This window comes from Syngnathus typhle, linkage group LG12 (assembly GCF_033458585.1).
Source record: "Syngnathus typhle isolate RoL2023-S1 ecotype Sweden linkage group LG12, RoL_Styp_1.0, whole genome shotgun sequence".
NCBI lineage: Eukaryota > Metazoa > Chordata > Actinopteri > Syngnathiformes > Syngnathidae > Syngnathus > Syngnathus typhle.
Genome location: NC_083749.1, coordinates 12825285 through 12842216, shown reverse-complemented (window position 1 = coordinate 12842216; position 16932 = coordinate 12825285). Strand labels below are relative to the sequence as shown.

Here is a 16932-nt window from a genome sequence, read left to right as displayed (position 1 = left end):
ACCCTAAAAAAGATCAGGGTCTGCAATTAAAACACATTTCAATTGTTTCATTTCTTATCTATTGTGGAACTTCACAAAGCGGTGATGCTGAAATTTGTGTGAATATCCTAATATGTATAAACCTGAATGTATACCGTATATTAAGTAAGTAAGTAAGAATTTGGGGTGTTCTCTTTTTTTTTTTTTTTAGATCAAGGAGGATAACTATCGTGTTCAACCACTCCCCTCACTCTACAGCGAACGACAACAGAGCGAATAATCAACCCTCTTTAGGCATACGGATCCACCATGACTAGCACTAAAAAAAAAAACAATAAAAACTTGAACTTAAAAAAACAAGGGCTGGGGTTTTTTTTACTCGGAAGAGCGTCAGAAATATTTGACGCGTCTCACAGTTAATAGTCAGCCTTAGATATTGGTTTATTTATCTTCGATAAAATATGTAGGACAGAAATGATATACTCTACATCAATGTACGATATAATAACAATCGTTTCTCTTTGTGAAAGTCATCTCGCACAGCTTCCGTTGCTTGTCGGTACTGCAGAACTGACGTCACACTTGAGGGGATAAAGACGACGCAAACAGCAGCTGATCATTCTTCGACGACCTTCTGTATCGGACGACTATACCGCTACTTCTTTGTACGCTGTTTAAACAACAGAAAGAGGTAGGGAATATGCTCAGTGAATTTTAGGTTTAGTATTTATTATATTGGATGCAGGTTAACGGCGTACACGAAATATGTCATTCTTAATCTTTACATCCCTCGAGCGCTAGCTTGGCAGCTAACTCAGGCAACCGGTTTCAAGTGGTTCAATATTACTAAAATATTTACTCGGTGTAAATCAGTGAGATCATAAGCAACCGGGTTTAAAGTACCTCTCCACTGTTTAAAGAATAACGTGACACCATTCGACCTGGTATATGAACATCTAAGGTCATATACGTCAAACTCACAATATTGTTTTTGCATCTGTCTGTAATAAGATAAGATTAGCCGTTTTACTGCAATATGTCATGACGTTTTAACCTGTCTGTATGACACGATATAATAATGCAGCGTTTGCACTATACAATTTGGAGCAATTTCATCAAATAATTTAACGTTTGACGTCAAGTTATCCTGAAGAACTTGTGGGTTCGTTGGAACTACTAAGCATGAGCTTGTCGGCCATTTCGTATGGGGAACCGCCCAGCAGAGGTGCAGTGCTACAAATGGCTGAAATCCTGCATTGATGTTCGCTGCTGTTAATGATTGATACATTTTCCCCGCATAAGGCTTCCGAATTGTACCCAAACGGAAATGTGCTAGAAAATAAGTATTAAATGGCGTCGTTGACAGTTTTTTTTCCTCGTACCTTAACCAAAAGGTCCCAAAAGGGCAATTCAAGAGAATGACCACTAGAGGTGGTCAGTGCTTCATCAGAATGTCCATCCATCCATCCCTTTTCTGAACCGCTTAGTCCCCACCGGGGTCGCGGGTGTGCTGGAGCCTATCCCAGCCGTCAACGAGCAGTAGGGCGGGGGCCACCCTGAACCGGTTGCCAGCCAATCGCAGGCCACACAGAGACAAACAACCATTTGCACTCGCATTCACACCTAGGGACAATTTGGAGTGCTCAATCGGCCTACAAAGCATGTTTTTGGAATGTGGGAGGAAACCGGAGTGTCCGGAGAAAATTGCGGGCCCGGGGAGAACATGCAAACTCCACACAGGGAGGGCCGGAGGTGGAATCGAATCCGCACCCTCCTAACTGTGAGGCGGACGTGCTACCCAGTGCACCGCCGAGCCGCCCTCATCAGAATGTACAATTCCTAATTTAGTTGCTTTCATTTTGTCTCGTTTTAAGGTCAAGTTAGTCTAATCCATCTATCAATCCATCTATCCATCCATCCATCCATCTATCCAAGCAAGGGGTCACCAAGTCTGGTCCTCAAGGATGACAATCCAGCTTTTCTTTTTAGATGCACCCCCCTCTGCAACACACATGATTCAAATCAGAATATTACCAGGCTTAATAGAGCTAGCTGATCATTTGAATCAGGTGTGTTGTAGTAGGGCTGCACCGAGAACAGGCTGGATTGGTGCCCTTGAGGACCAGAGTTTGTAACCCCAGATCTAAGCTATCTCTCTAAGCTATCTTGACCTGTACCAAGGCATGTCTATCACCGAATTTTGACTTGACCATAGAAAGCAAAGTCATCAAATTCCAGCGAGAGCCAAGCTTTAACATCTGAAGTAAATTTGATGACTTTGCAAATTCTCTGACAAAGCAAGGGAGATAATGGATGTCTGCGGACTCTGGGGCCAGTGTGGTCAGCAAGTAAATAGCTGCTAAAAACACAAAAAAGCAAGTGAACAAACCCTATGCTCTAGATACAGTTAGAAACAATGGCTATATAAACTAAAACTTGGAGCATGACCCTACACTAATTTTTGCATGGTAGCACTGATGCTACCAACATTTCCAGTTGGTTGCACCAGCACAGGATTTGGTCACACCTTGTTGCATGAATGAGCCAAGTGATCAACCCGCTTATGCACGCACATAATAAGTTCGTTTTCGCGTCTTAACCTAACAATCCTTTTATAGTTTGAGTCTCAATTGGCTGCATGCCTATTAGGGGCGTAACGGCACAGACAACCCACCGTGTGGTCCGTACCTCGGTTTTTGCGCCACCTTTTTGTGCGTACAGAGAATACTTTTTTCTTCCATTGAAATATTGCTTTATTTTGCAGCATGTTTTTTTCCATCTACATAAAATAACAGAATTTACAATTTTACGACACTGAGGGCACCCTGTTTGGAATCACTGTTGTGTGGTCTGTACAGTGTAAAACATGAAACATGCATGTACAAATTTTTGCGTCCTCTTCGAGACAAAATGGAAACAACTGGTGTTAAAGTTCTGGAGACTGCTGAAGACATCCAAGAGCGCCGGCAGCAAGTGCTGGATCGCTACAGGCGCTTCAAAGACCTGTCCATTATGCGGCGTCAGAAGCTGGAAGACTCTTACCGCTTTCAGTTCTTCCGCCGTGATGCAGATGAGCTGGAAAAGTGGATCCAGGAGAAGTTGCAAATTGCCTCTGATGAGAACTACAAGGACTCCTCTAACCTGCAGGTGTGTATTGTTTTTATTACAGCCTTATCGCACTAGTGTTAGGCAAGGCCAGGCAGCTTCATTTAAATAGCGCATTTCATACACAATATTAAAGTCAAATATTTCAAATTATTGACAAACAAAACTAAAGACATTTCAAAACAAAGTATAGGAACAAAAAGTAAATTGCTTAAAAAATTTGCCAAATTGATTTTAAAACTGCTTCATAAGACCTCAATCACTGGGAGGGGGGAAAAAAAAGCATAGTTCTTAACTAGATTTAAAAGCACTCACACTTGGCGCTGACCTCTTGTCTGTTGGCAGCAATTTCAAATTGCATGTAGCCTAACAGCTAAATGCTGTTTTGCCATTGGTTTTATATTCCATTAGAATTTCTTGAATGTGTTCAGAACCTAAACCTCCATTTATAAATCAGTACCAGAATTGACCAAATTTGGTCTGAATGTAGTTTTGGATTTGATGTTTATTTTTCAGCATTTAATAAACTCATTGAATATTTAACATGTGACATCCCAAACACAAATCCAATGTGAAGCTTGTCGATTGAAGGATAGTGTTTTTTTTATTATTATTTTTTTAATAAATACGTACTGGCTGTTGGGAACACAGTGGAATACTTGGTTGTATGAATACAGTTTTTTGTTTTTCAAACCTTAGGGTAAGCTGCAGAAACATCAAGCCTTTGAGGCTGAAGTTCAAGCCAATGCTGGAGCCATAATCAAATTGAATGAGACTGGAAACCTGATGATCAACGAAGGCCATTTTGCCGCTGAGACCATTAGAGTAAGAGCTGATGATGGAATAGCTCTTAGGTATTGTGCATATACACTGTGATCAAAATGGTTTGGGTGAGTCGACTTATTGGGCTGGGATAGTTGTGGTTATTGTGGTGGGTGGGTTTGCGTTCTTGTAATACGTGAATCTTACTCAGTCCTACACGCCTTACCGGACACAACAGAGACCAGTATTTTCAAGTATTAAAATGGCTGACTATCTACTGGTAGGTGTTGAATTGGTGTGAATACAGAATTTCTTTTGAATGCTGTGGATCTTTTGCTCACATTTGGTGAAATTGTCGGTAAAGAGTTAAATGAACTAATTATAGATGTCCTATTTTGTTATTCATCGTTGAATATTTTCGTAATCCTCTTTAAACACTCAACTAGACTCGACTTGAGGAACTCCGACGCCTATGGGATCTTCTGCTTCTGAGAACCAAGGAGAAGGGAATGCATCTGCTGCAGGCCCAAAAACTAGTCCAATACATCCGTGAGTGTGAAGACACCCTGGGCTGGATCAGTGATAAGGTACGTACCATTTCATGAGATGTCTCTTTTAATCGTGGCGGAGTATGTGGTTGTGGCTTTAATTTTCTTTTTTGCTGGTGAAATATTTTTACACAACGAATTGTTTTCCTTCTTAGAAGAACTTGTTGTCGTTCTACTTCAGAACAGCAGACAAGGGTCAGTAGTTAGTTTGAGTCGGGTGATGCGCACCTTGCTTTTTAGTGCTCTGCTGGTTGACCAATCCTGCTTAAATCTAGTCACATTTTCTTGTTGACATTGAGTCAGATGATGCACACCTGGCTTTTTAGTGCTCTGCTGGGTGACCAATCCTGCTTAAGTCTAGGCACAGTTTCTTGTTGAAATTTATGAAAGGACGGTAACTTTGTATGATTTTTTTTTTTTGTCTTTTTTCAAATCAGCCCGAACTCTGCAAGGTGCTTGTTGTTCTTGTAGAATGATTCTTATTCTTTGCATTTATTATTATGTGTTTGAACAATGAACCACATTTTTCAGGGACTAAACATGCACAAAAACTCAACAAACCTTGCATAATTCATCAGACTTGGCGAAAATATTGATATCCCAACAGCCAGGGGTGTAAGGGCTCCGCTTGCAGTTTTTTTTTGTGAAAGTACCAGAATACAATATATAGTTCCATTTCTTTGCTTCATAGGAAGCTATAGCGACATCTGAGGAGCTAGGCCAGGACCTTGAACATGTGGAGCTTCTGCAGAAAAAGTTTGAGGAATTTCAGACAGACTTGGCAGCACATGAGGAACGAGTGAATGAAGTGAACCAGTTGGCAACCAAGCTGAGACAAGAAGATCATCCTGAAGTAGAGCTAATAATTTCCAAGCAGGATGAGGTCAATGCTGCCTGGCAGCGACTAAAGGGCCTGGCCCAGCAAAGACAAGGGAAGCTGTTTGGAGCTGCTGAGGTTCAGCGTTTTAACAGGTAAACAACGATGATCTAGAGCAGGGGTCACCAACTCCGGTCCTCAAGAGCGCGAGTCCAGCCTGTTTTAGGTGCAGCCCTACAACAACACACCTGATTCAAATAATCAGGATCGCTATCAGCCTTAATAGAGCTTGCTGATGAGCTGATCATTTGAATCAGGTGTGTTGTTGTAGGGCTGCACCTAAAACAGGCTGGATTGGCACCCTTGAGGACCGGAGTTGGTGACCCCTGATCTAGAGTCATGTTTGAAACTGTCAGTTTTAATATGAATTCCTATGTGTTTGGTGGTTATGGAGGGCTCTGACTCTCTTTAACCTTTTATTATGAACCTGCTTACTGACTTTGAATAGGGATGTGGATGAGACTATCAGCTGGATTAAGGAAAAGGAGCAACTTATGGCCTCTGATGACTTTGGACGTGATCTGGCCAGTGTACAGGCTCTTCTGCGTAAACATGAGGGTCTAGAGAGAGACCTCGCTGCACTAAAAGATAAGGCAAGAATGTTTAATTCATTGAAATTGGTCAGACAAATATTACTTATTTGTGACTTATTTCTTTGTGTTTTGTGTTTGTCAGGTCAACACACTAGGTGCTGATGCAGAGCATCTGCAGCAAACACATCCCCAAAATGCCTCTCAGATCCACCTAAAGAAAGATGAACTCATCACAAACTGGGAGCGCATTTGCAGTCTGGCTGCTGAGCGTCATGCCCGTCTTAATGATGCGAACAGGTATATTACCACCAGGGCATTGCTGCAATTGTTTGTAGGCAAAGTCAGGCATTAAAGGGACGGTAAATCAAAGATGGTTCAGCTTTCACCAACTAACCTAGTTTTTTTTTTTAAATGAAGAAAATGAAAAAAAGTTAGCATTTTCTATTTTATCCATTCATTTTGCAGGAATAATGAAAAAACAAATGCCTTTAAAAATGCCCAATATTAATGAGGAACAGGGTCACACACTCCTCCCCTCCATGTCTTGGTTGATGATGTCATGGGAGCAAGCAATGACAATTTCCCCATTAGAAATCATTGCCCAGATGATCGGTTAAAATGTCCAATAATCAATTGGCACCAAAATTCACATGGACATCTCTACTTATGACCACTTCAACTTATCACAAGCATTAGCCTCTCCGTGGCTGATTAAAGAACAATAAATGAGCAGCCTCTCTGCAGCTGAAGTGCCCAGTCACATCTCCCTCTATTTCCTTTCACCAGTCACTGACATAGTAAGCGTGATGCATTCTGAGACGCTTTGTAATATATGTATATCTCGTTATATAATCACTTGAAATTAGAAATGGTTCATTTGACTTACATTTACCCTTGAGTAAACATGGGCTACCACCTTGAGTCCACATATGGGGTACCACCTCCGCCGCCTATCTGAAAAGCAGGCGCTTTAAACCACTACACTCAAGCTGAAGGGTTGGTCTCCTTGCTACAAGTCCGGTGCTCCCAATCTTTCCAACAAGTCGACTTCTGGGCTTTGTGACGCGGTCCGGGGCGGGTCTTTTGGCTGAACCACGAGCCGGCTGACACTTTTAGTGTTTTTGTAAATTTCCATCTTTAGAAACTCTGTTTCTTTAAGTTCCCGCTCGCGTTCTACAGTAGACCAAGGGTGTGTTCAATGACCACTCACATGACCACTGGATTTTTTTCAAGGGCAATTGCAGTATTGACAGTACTTTTTAACTACCGTATTTATTGGACTAGAAGTCGCTCCGGAGTACAAGTTGCACCAGCCATAAAATGCGCAATAGAGGAAAAAAAAACACAAGTCGCACCGGAGTTTAAGTCTTTTGGTGGAAGTTTGACAAAATCCAACACCAAGAACACACATGAACCAGCAACAACAGGCTAAACGATACGGTATGCTAACGTGACCTAAACACGAACGAGGAGCTGAGAACGGGCCTGATGTAACATTAACAGTTATTCAAATAACTATAACATAAATAACACCTTTATCAAACCATCTGTGTCACTCCAAATCATTAAATCCATCGATCGTCCTTTAAATTGTGTGTGCGCCGCGCCGCCGAACTCGTCATCAGTTGCAGTTCAAATTATTCCACAGGCCCATATAATGATATATAAAGTACATATCAAATAACTATCATATAAACAGCAATGTTATCAAATCATCTGTGTCACTCCAAATCATTAAATCCATTGAGGATGTGGGTGAGAGGGGGACGTTGATTAAGCTGAAATCTATCATGGACAACCCCTCAATGACACTGTGCGGTCCCTGAGCAGCTCCTTTAGCAGCAGACTATTATACCCACGGTGTAGGAAGGAACAGTTCCACAGGTCCTTCATTCCCTCTGCTGTCAGACTTTACAACATGCGTGGCACCTGATAAAAATTGTTTCGTCTCTACTAGCGGCACTTGTCTTTGTCTGTTATTTATCCTTTTTGAAATTTTGGCACTTGTTTTCTTGCCTCGTATGCGCTGCTGTGACAAGTAAATTTCCCCGCTGTGGGATGAACAAAGTTCTATCATCATCATCAACGATCGAATTCGTCCTTTATGTAAACAACGCCGCGTGTCGTCTTTTGCAGTTCAAATTATTCCACAGGCCCATGTAATTATAAACAACAATTTTATCAAACTATCTCTGTAACTCCACGTCATTAAATCCATCGATCAAATCCTTCGTCCTTTATGTAAACAACGCCGCGTGTGCGCAGCGCCGCTGACGTCGGACTGTTTCGGCGTGGATTTGTTTTTCCAAATTAAAAAAAAAAAAATTGTTCAAAATAAAACTTTTGAATTGAGAAATTATGGCACAAATGTTCACCACTCGTCAGCAGAAGACGGGGAGTGCTCACACAATTGCAGTGCATACAGTTGTACCTTTTTATAAAAAAATTGTTATATTAATGAGTTCTAAAAACACATTTAAGAGTGTTATAACTTGTTGTAGAAAAAATGTTATAACAGTTCTAAAAACATATTTACAGTATGTACACTTGTACCTTGTTATTAAAATTGTTATAATAAAAGCTGTTCTAAAAAGATATTTACAATATCTGTTAAGAATTCTCCATGTTATTTATGTTATTCAGCCGTGCTTTGATTTGAGGTAGGGTGCTTTATTTTGAAGGCCGTTTTCAGATGCTACCATTTCAAATCATTAAATCTCCTGACTCTGAAAGTCAATGAATGGAACTCATTGTCAGTGAGGCTCCAATTATTCCACAGCCATAGTGCGCCCTCATGTGGTTTAAAGTGAAGATAACATGTGAAGTGATCAACTATACTCGTAAGTAAGTAATGTGTTAATGATCAAGTAAAAATCTGTGAAAATTTCACGTAAGTCGCTCCCGAGTATAAATAACCCCACCCAATCTGAAAAGAAAAGCGAGTTACAGTCTGAAAAATACGGTAATTGAACGCCAGCCATTTTCTGAGCAGCCAACCCCTTCGCTGCCAGCTGGGGAATTTTGACCTATGTTTCAAGACCCACAGAATATAGTCTGCTATGATGAGAGAAAAAAAACACAATGGGAAAGATTGGTCTTTCTTCAAAAAAGTTTGTCTCTACCTTTTTCCATTCTTGAGAAATTGGAAGGAGAACATAGGGTGATTTCACCAAAATCACAATTTTCAAACTAAAAAGCTGGAAAAAAAACAGCTTTTTGTGAAATGACTGATGTGAATATTTTTTACTTTAGTAACACCTCAAACGTGTGAAACATTTGCTTCTATAGAAACAACAAAAACACTTTTACATTTATTAGTCTTATTTATCTCCAGGTTGCAACGTTTCACTGCAGACTTCAGAGATCTTACAAGCTGGGTGACAGAGATGAAGGCCCTAATCAATGCTGATGAACTTGCTAATGATGTAGCTGGAGCCGAGGCCCTGCTAGACCGCCATCAAGAGCATAAAGTAAAACACCCTTATTATATATTTGTTTTGAAATATGGTCATGTTTTCTGTTAACGTGTAACAGTGAATTTCAATGTATGCTGACGTAATCTCCTTGTTTCACAGGGAGAGATTGATGCCCATGAAGATAGTTTTAGAGCCACTGATGAAGCTGGTCAGATTTTGCTTAATGCAGGACATTATGCCTGTGAGGAAGTCAAGGAAAAGGTAAGTTATGTACATACATAACTTTATCATTGTCACTGACTGGTATCTCGCATTGAATACCTGAGCCCCTGTGCTTCAAATGGATTTGTATCCATCTCACTTGAATACATTAAGCTCATAGTATTTTGTCAACTGCTACAGCAGGGGTCCCCAAACCTTTTCCTGTGAGGGCCACATAACTTTTCCCTTCTCTGATGGGGGGCCGGTGTCAGTTTGTAACAGAAAAAGTGTGACGATCGTAGGGGAGTTTAAAAAATGTATTGTTTTCCAGAAAGCCACACATAACCAAATAACGGTTATTTAATAACCCTTTCCAGGTTCTTTACAGAAAAAAAGTCAGGAAACAAATAATAACACTATTAATGAAATATATAACTAAATAACCCTCTCTGAGTTCTTCACAGAAAAAACAGGAAATAAATACCGTTTTTTTCCGTGTATAGTGCGCAAAATTTAACTAATTTATTGTCCTAAAATCTGGGGTGCGCATTATACATGGGTACAAAAAAAAAACACGCAGGGAGGCAATGGGTCCCATTTTTATAGTCTTTGGTATGGTCTTAACTAGGCTGGATGTAATTTTTTTTGTTGGCGTTGATTTCTCCGACTGCCCGTAAACGCACCACCGCGCTTCGTGCGCGCACGGGACAGCAAACGAGCAGGTGATCGAGCAAGCGTCTGATACGAGAGCATTGCGGTCGCATGGAGCGTGTTTGAAGTGAACAGCAGAGAAGAAAGGCAAAGTGTTGTGAAATAAAATGCACAGAACGGATGCGCAAGACACGTCAGCTATATAAAGAGCGAGAGTTGTTTTCTTCCTATTAGTTTCAATTCACAGTTTAATTAGCAGTTTCAATCAGCAAATAACAAAATGCGTACCGTTTTTTTCCGTGTATAGTGCGCCCCCATGTATAGTACGCACCCCTAACAATGGCATGCTGATGCTGGAAAAAAGCTTGTACCCATGTATAATACGCACCCAATTTTTATGAATTTTTTTAAAAATTTTTTTTATTTTATTTATTTATTTATTTTTTAAGTCCCAAAGATCGTCTCACACGCAGGGAGGCAATGGGTCCCATTTTTAAAGTCTTTGGTATGGTCTTAACTAGGCTGGATGTCATTTTTTTTGTTGGCGTTGATTTCTCCGACTGCCCCTAAACGCACCACCGCGCTCCGTGCGCACACGGCGGCTCTGTATGGGAGAGACATTGAAGAGGAATAAAAACACCCTTGGAAACCAAAACTTGCCCCTCGTCGTGACTCGGCGCCGCAACAAATGTTTCGGATTTGTGTAGGGTACATTGTGACAGACGGCAAACTAGCAGGTGATCGAGCGAGCGTCTGATACAAGAGCATTGTGGTCGTATGGAGCGTGTTTGAAATGAACAGCAGAGACGAAAGGAACAAGGCAAAGTGTTGTGAAATAAAATATTACCTGTAATACGCATTTTGTTATTTGCTGATTGAAACTGCTAATTAAACTGTGAATTGAAACTAATAGGTGGAGAACTGAACTCTCGCTCTTTATATAGCTGACGTGTCTTGCGCAACCGTTCTGCGCATCTGTAATGGCGGCCTCCGTACGACGTCCGGTCCGCGATGGAGATTAAAAAACAAACAATATTTGACAATAACACACCATCGAGGATTGCACCATCGCATCAAACGATGTGTCGTCAATTATGAATTTTACTAAGTGTGTTGGGCAGGATGGCTGAATGCGATGCGCGATTGACAACAAACAAGAAGAAAGGTGAGTTTTATTTCAGGGGAGATTTGTCATGTCTCGTCCCCAGTTTTGCTATGTGTCTAGGTTGCCATAGTTTCTGTTCGTGTCACCCCGCTCTTCCTGTGTCACCTCAATCGATGTAACGTGTTTTGTATTTAAGTCCTGTCTGCCCCTCGCTCACCGTTGGATCATTGCATGTGTTACTGTCATTCTGTTCCTGTCTTTGGTAATGTCACCCTGTCTTTTTGTTCCACGACTTTGTCGGTCAGTCCTGTTGTTGGTTTTGTTGTACCATGACTTTATTTAAAAAAATAAATAAATAAATAAATAAAAAAAAAAAAATTAAAATTTTTTTTCTTTGTACCCATGTATAATACGCACCCCAGATTTTAGGACAATAAATTAGTAAAATATTGCGCACTATACACGGAAAAAAACGGTATTACAGGTAATATTTTATTTCACAACACTTTGCCTTGTTCCTTTGGTCTCTGCTGTTCATCCTAAAACACAAAGGCGCTCTTTAAGCAATGCGACAGTGAGCGCCCGGCGCGCTGCGGTTGCGCGACCGCACCAAATTAAGCTCCCTGCGCAGTGCGCACTGAGGTCCACTTAAATTTTAGAAAGTACATCAGGACTTTAAAAATATCTTATAAATTTCAGCGACGGCTCTGTCACAATAATCGACCAGCCCGGTGCAGTTGGGCGGTCGGCGGCGCGCTACGGTTGAGCGTTCTCTCGCACGCTCTCTCTCTCGCTCTCTCTCGCTCTCGCACACACGCAAACCGGATATCATACGGAGGCCGCCATTACAGATGCGCAGAACGGATGAGCAAGACACGTCAGCTATATAAAGAGCGAGAGTTCAGTTCTCTACCTAAATCCGTATTACAGGTAATATTTTATTTCACAACACTTTGCCTTGTTCCTTTCTTCTCTGCTGTTCACTTCAAACACGCTCCATGCGCACGGAGCGCGGTGGTGCGTTTACGGGCAGTCGGAGAAATCAACGCCAACAAAAAAATTACATCCAGCCTAGTTAAGACCATACCAAAGACTATAAAAATGGGACCCATTGCCTCCCTGCGTGTGTGACGATCATTGGGACTTAAAAAAAATAAATAAAAAAAATAAAAAATTTTTTTTAAAAAAATTCATAAAAATTGGGTGCGTATTATACATGGGTACAAGCTTTTTTCCAGCATCAGCATGCCATTTTTAGGGGTGCGTACTATACATGGGGGCGCACTATACACGGAAAAAAACGGTAATAATAACTCTCTCTGGGTTATTCATAGAAAAAAAAAGCCATGGAACATTAACTTTCTGTTGTGCCATGCACAATTTTAACAGATAAAAGTTCAGCTCAGTTGTCAGAGCAGAATCTCTGTGACACATATGAGCAGTCTCTTAAAGTTCTTGTGTTCCTTCCTTACAATCCTTTTGTAGGTTCCAGTAGGCTTGTAGACACCGCTGTCTTTTTTGTTAAAGTTTGCTAGTGCGTCATAGTCTGTAGTAAAATTTGTTGTGGCAATTCTTAGGCGAGATCCGAGGTGTTGGTCCGTTTACCTCGATCTGTGACGGGTTGATGTTGACGTTAATGTGGCTGAACGTCACGTCGCGTACGTCGAGCCAAATTGGCCACTCTTTTAAACGCACTGTGTCCACCTTGCTTTTCCTTGGGCGACTCATTTTAATGGAAGGATTCCAGGGCAAGGTTTGTGGGTGGCTTTAGCGCAAAACTGCATCTGAAAGCTCAGCGCGCGAATCACAAGAATGCTGTCGTCACACCCCATGCTCTAAATTCGGGATTGATACAAATAGAGCGCGAGTGGGCTATGTCCGTACTACTGAGTACGTACACACACTTGTGAGTGTGCACCGAGCTTTCTGACACGGCTTCCGGTAGTAAATGCGCAGGCGAGCCCTTCCCCATCTACTGGGGAAACGCGGTTATTGCAGGCAAAATGACCAAAAAAAAAGTTTAATAATACAATTTGTTCAGGGTTGGCGGGCCGGATGAAACGGTCCCGTGGGCCATATGCGGGCCGTAGTTTGGTGACCACTGTGCTACGGAGTTTATATCCCATATATAAACAGCAAGTGCAATCTCAGCATGAACCAAAATTGCGATTTCTTTATCCTCTTTGGATTTTTCTAGTCTCAAGATTGCATTGGCAGCATAATGATTTATGCAGCAAGTATGGACTCAATTTGTAGTCATAGAAAAATATACTACGCTTAAAAACAACTCAGACCACTCAAAATTGTCTAGTGTGATTGTGAGTGTGTTTGTCTATTTGTGCCCTGCTTTTGGCTGGCCACCAGTTCAGGGTGTTGTACCCTGCCGACCACCCTTAGACGGCTGGGATAGGCTGCAGCACTGATTGCCGGGACCCTTGTGAGGATAAGCGGTTCAGAAGATGAAAGTATAAATGAATTTAATGAATGAACTTTTCCCTTAAATCAAATACTTCTGGCACTTCTGGTATACTGCAATGTAGCATATACCTAGGGTCTAGTACAGTTTTTTTTTTTTACTGAAAGAGCCATTTGGAACCGCCCCCCCAATGAAAAGAAAGCACCCGGAGCCACAACCCATTTTGACATCACTATATATATTATGCATGTATGCATAATATATTATGCTTGGTTGATGCTTAATTTCAGATAAAATACCCGGTGTCTATTTGAGTCCTCGTATTTAAGAAATAAAAATCCAAACTTACCCAAACCACCACAAAAAATGCAAACAGCATGCAGTCACCTGTCCTCTTATTTATGAGATAAAAATCCAAACTTATCCAAATATTATCCACCAGCACTGAACAATGCAAACCAAAAAAATGCGCAGTCTGCTTCTGTCCCATTGCGTGTACTGGAGTGTGCAGCCACTTGTCCTCCTGAATTAAAAAAAAATGACTACTTCACTTAATATATAGTTATCACGCTGGTAGTGTGCTGAAAAAGTCAAAGTCAGCTTTATTGTCAATCTCTCCACATGTCACAACACACAAAGAGACCGAAAAAACGCCGGCTGCCAGACGTGAGGGACGCCAGGAATTCGAATGTCGCACATCGGCGGATTTGACGCATATTTTGGGCGGTAAAAATATTAAAAACGTTTAATTTTAATGTTACAAGTTTACCATAATCTTCAAATTCAGAACTATATTTTAAAATGAACAAACTAAAATAAAATTACATTTTTATAAAATACTCATTTTCCAAAGTCACAGGGAGCCACAACAGAAGGATGAAAGAGCCACATGTGGCTCCGGAGCCATGGGTTGCCGACCTATGGTCTAGCAAGTGGACCTAGTGATCTCCACAACATGGCTCGTCACTGTCAAGTTTTTTCCGTACTATTAGCCGGACGTGATTATAAACCACACCAGCTAAAATTAGTAGAACATCTTTTTTTCCATATATAAGCTGTACCAGACTATAAAACGCAGATGTGTTAATGTTTAATTACCATTTGTAAGAGAATATAAACAGAGTATTGTAAAGAGATGGTTCTTTGGCAATGCATACCTTATATTACCATGAAGTTTATTGACAGAAATGAAGAAACTGCAAACATACAAATGTGTTTAAATCTCAGCAACGACCATAATAAACTTAATGTGCAGGGAATACTAGCAACACACTAATAATAAATAAAATGTGACCACTTACAGAGGTAAAGTTGGCAATACGATACAAGCTTCCAGAGAAGTCATGACCCGGAAACAAAATACAATAATCCCTCGTTTATTGCGGATAATTGCTTCCAAGACCATCCGCGACAGGTGAAAGTCTGTGAAGTAGGAACTATATGTTTTAACTAGAAAATGCAATTTCTGGAGAAATTGCATGTGAAGAAGCTGAATAAATATTTGGGGATTGCTATGTTTAAAGTTGGAACGGGTCAATCAGTTCAAAAATGTAGAAGTTAGAAGTGAAAAACGAAATTGAGCAAAATTTTGTGAAATTTTGCGGAAATGTTGAAGTTTTGCGGAAATGTTAAACGTGAAATTTTTGTTGAAAGTCTTCCCCAATGTGATTTGATTGTGCTGAATGATGTGCATTTAAAACCAGAATGACGTGAAATCTTTGTTGAAAGTCTTCCCCAATGTGATTTGATTGTGCTGAATGATGTGAATTTAGAACCAGAATGACGTGAAATGTTGAATGTGCCATTAAGAATGAGGAACAATGTGCTGTAAATTTGTGAAAATGGAAAACTTTTAGAATGAAATGAATGCAAGCACCACTCATGGGAATTGTTTCTGAATGTAATTTGAATGTGCTGAATGTTGTGGAATAGGAAGGCAAAAGATGAACAGTTGAAAGTTAGAACGGGTTGAATCGGTTGAAAAATGTAGAAAAATGAAATTTTGGAGAATTTGGTTGAATTTGGAAATTTTGGTAAGTGGGAAGTTGTGGAATAGGTAGATAAAAGATGAACAGTTGAAAGTTGGAATGGGTTGAATTGGTTGAAAAATGTAGAAATTGGAGTAGAAAAATGAAGTTTGGAGAATTTGGTTGAATTTGGAATTTTTGGTAAGAGGGAAGTTGTGGAATAGGTAGATAAAAGATGAACAGTTGGAATGGGTTGAATCGGTTGAAAAATGTAGAAAAATGAAATTTTGGAGAGTTTGGTTGAATTTCAAATTGTGGGAAGTTGTGGAATAAGTAGGCATGAGATGAACAGTTGAAAGTTGGAATGGTTGAATCAGTTGAAAAATGTAGAAATTAAAGGGGAAAAACAATTTTTTTGAAATTTTAAACGTGAAAATGTGAAATGTTTTAATTTGGCAATTTTGGGAATATCTGGAATCTTTCCAAATGTGATTCGAATGTGCTGAATGATGTTAATTTCAAACTGTAATGACGTGAATGTGAAATGTTGAATGTGTCATTAAGAATGAATGGGGGGAAAATTTGTCATAAATTTGCGAATTTTGCAAAAACGGAAAGTTTTCGGAACAAGAAAAATGGAAGCGCTCATCTCGTGAATATTTGGAATACGTCAAAAGTGGAATGGAGTGAATCGGTTGAATTATAAAAGAAGGACAAACAATTGAGAATAAAATCTAATAATAAAGTGAATGGTGTGGAATAACGTGTGAAGGCCATCGACTTTACACAATAATAACAATAACAATAATAATAAAGTGAATGGTGTAGAATAACGTGTGAAGAGCATCCCCTTCACACAATAAAGTACCGTATTTTCCGCCCTATAAGGCGCACCTAAAAACCTACATTTTTATCAAAAGTCAACAGTGCGCCTTATAGTCCGGTGGGCCTTATATATGGATCAAGTGATTAATTTGTTGATCCGTACTGGTTGGACACAGTGCTCTGCCAAAATGTTTTAGTACGTTTTAGTACGACTAGTAAATTACAAGGTCGCATCGCTTCCCAACATTACGGTAACTGTAGTCGGGGGGCGTCACCGAATAGCTGTTGTACCCGCAAGGCTATTTCATTTCAAAATAGGCTGCTCCGTTAATGTTTCGAGTAAATCTACGGATCGATATGGAAGGGAAACATAGGTAAGTAGTACCAATGCGTTAGATCGAACTTTAGTCAGTTCGGATCATTTTATAGGAGCTCGTTTGAGAGACGCGATTGTTTACACTTTGCTGAGGCTCATGGGAGATTGCGAGCTGAGGCTCATAGAAAATTGCGGATGGCTAATGCTATAACGATAGCTGCTATACGCGCG

The 16932-nt window shown here is 40.4% G+C and overlaps 1 protein-coding gene across 4 annotated transcripts in view; it reads left to right on the top strand.

Annotated features, from left to right (window-relative positions):
• Positions 1 to 512: 512 nt before the first annotated feature.
• The window catches only part of sptan1 (spectrin alpha, non-erythrocytic 1), a 117664-nt gene continuing 101244 nt past the window's right edge, over positions 513 to 16932 (top strand). For 3 of the 4 annotated variants that reach the window (XM_061292612.1, XM_061292611.1, XM_061292610.1), the window contains exons 1-9: positions 513 to 670; positions 2885 to 3126; positions 3784 to 3909; positions 4293 to 4433; positions 5086 to 5366; positions 5720 to 5864; positions 5947 to 6101; positions 9139 to 9274; positions 9380 to 9481. In XM_061292612.1, coding sequence (XP_061148596.1) covers positions 2890 to 3126; positions 3784 to 3909; positions 4293 to 4433; positions 5086 to 5366; positions 5720 to 5864; positions 5947 to 6101; positions 9139 to 9274; positions 9380 to 9481 — 1323 coding nt within the window. In that variant the 5' untranslated portion in view covers positions 513 to 670; positions 2885 to 2889. Of the gene's footprint in view, positions 671 to 2884; positions 3127 to 3783; positions 3939 to 4292; positions 4434 to 5085; positions 5367 to 5719; positions 5865 to 5946; positions 6102 to 9138; positions 9275 to 9379; positions 9482 to 16932 lie in introns of those variants that run through there. The other variant, XM_061292613.1, reaches the window with a different exon arrangement.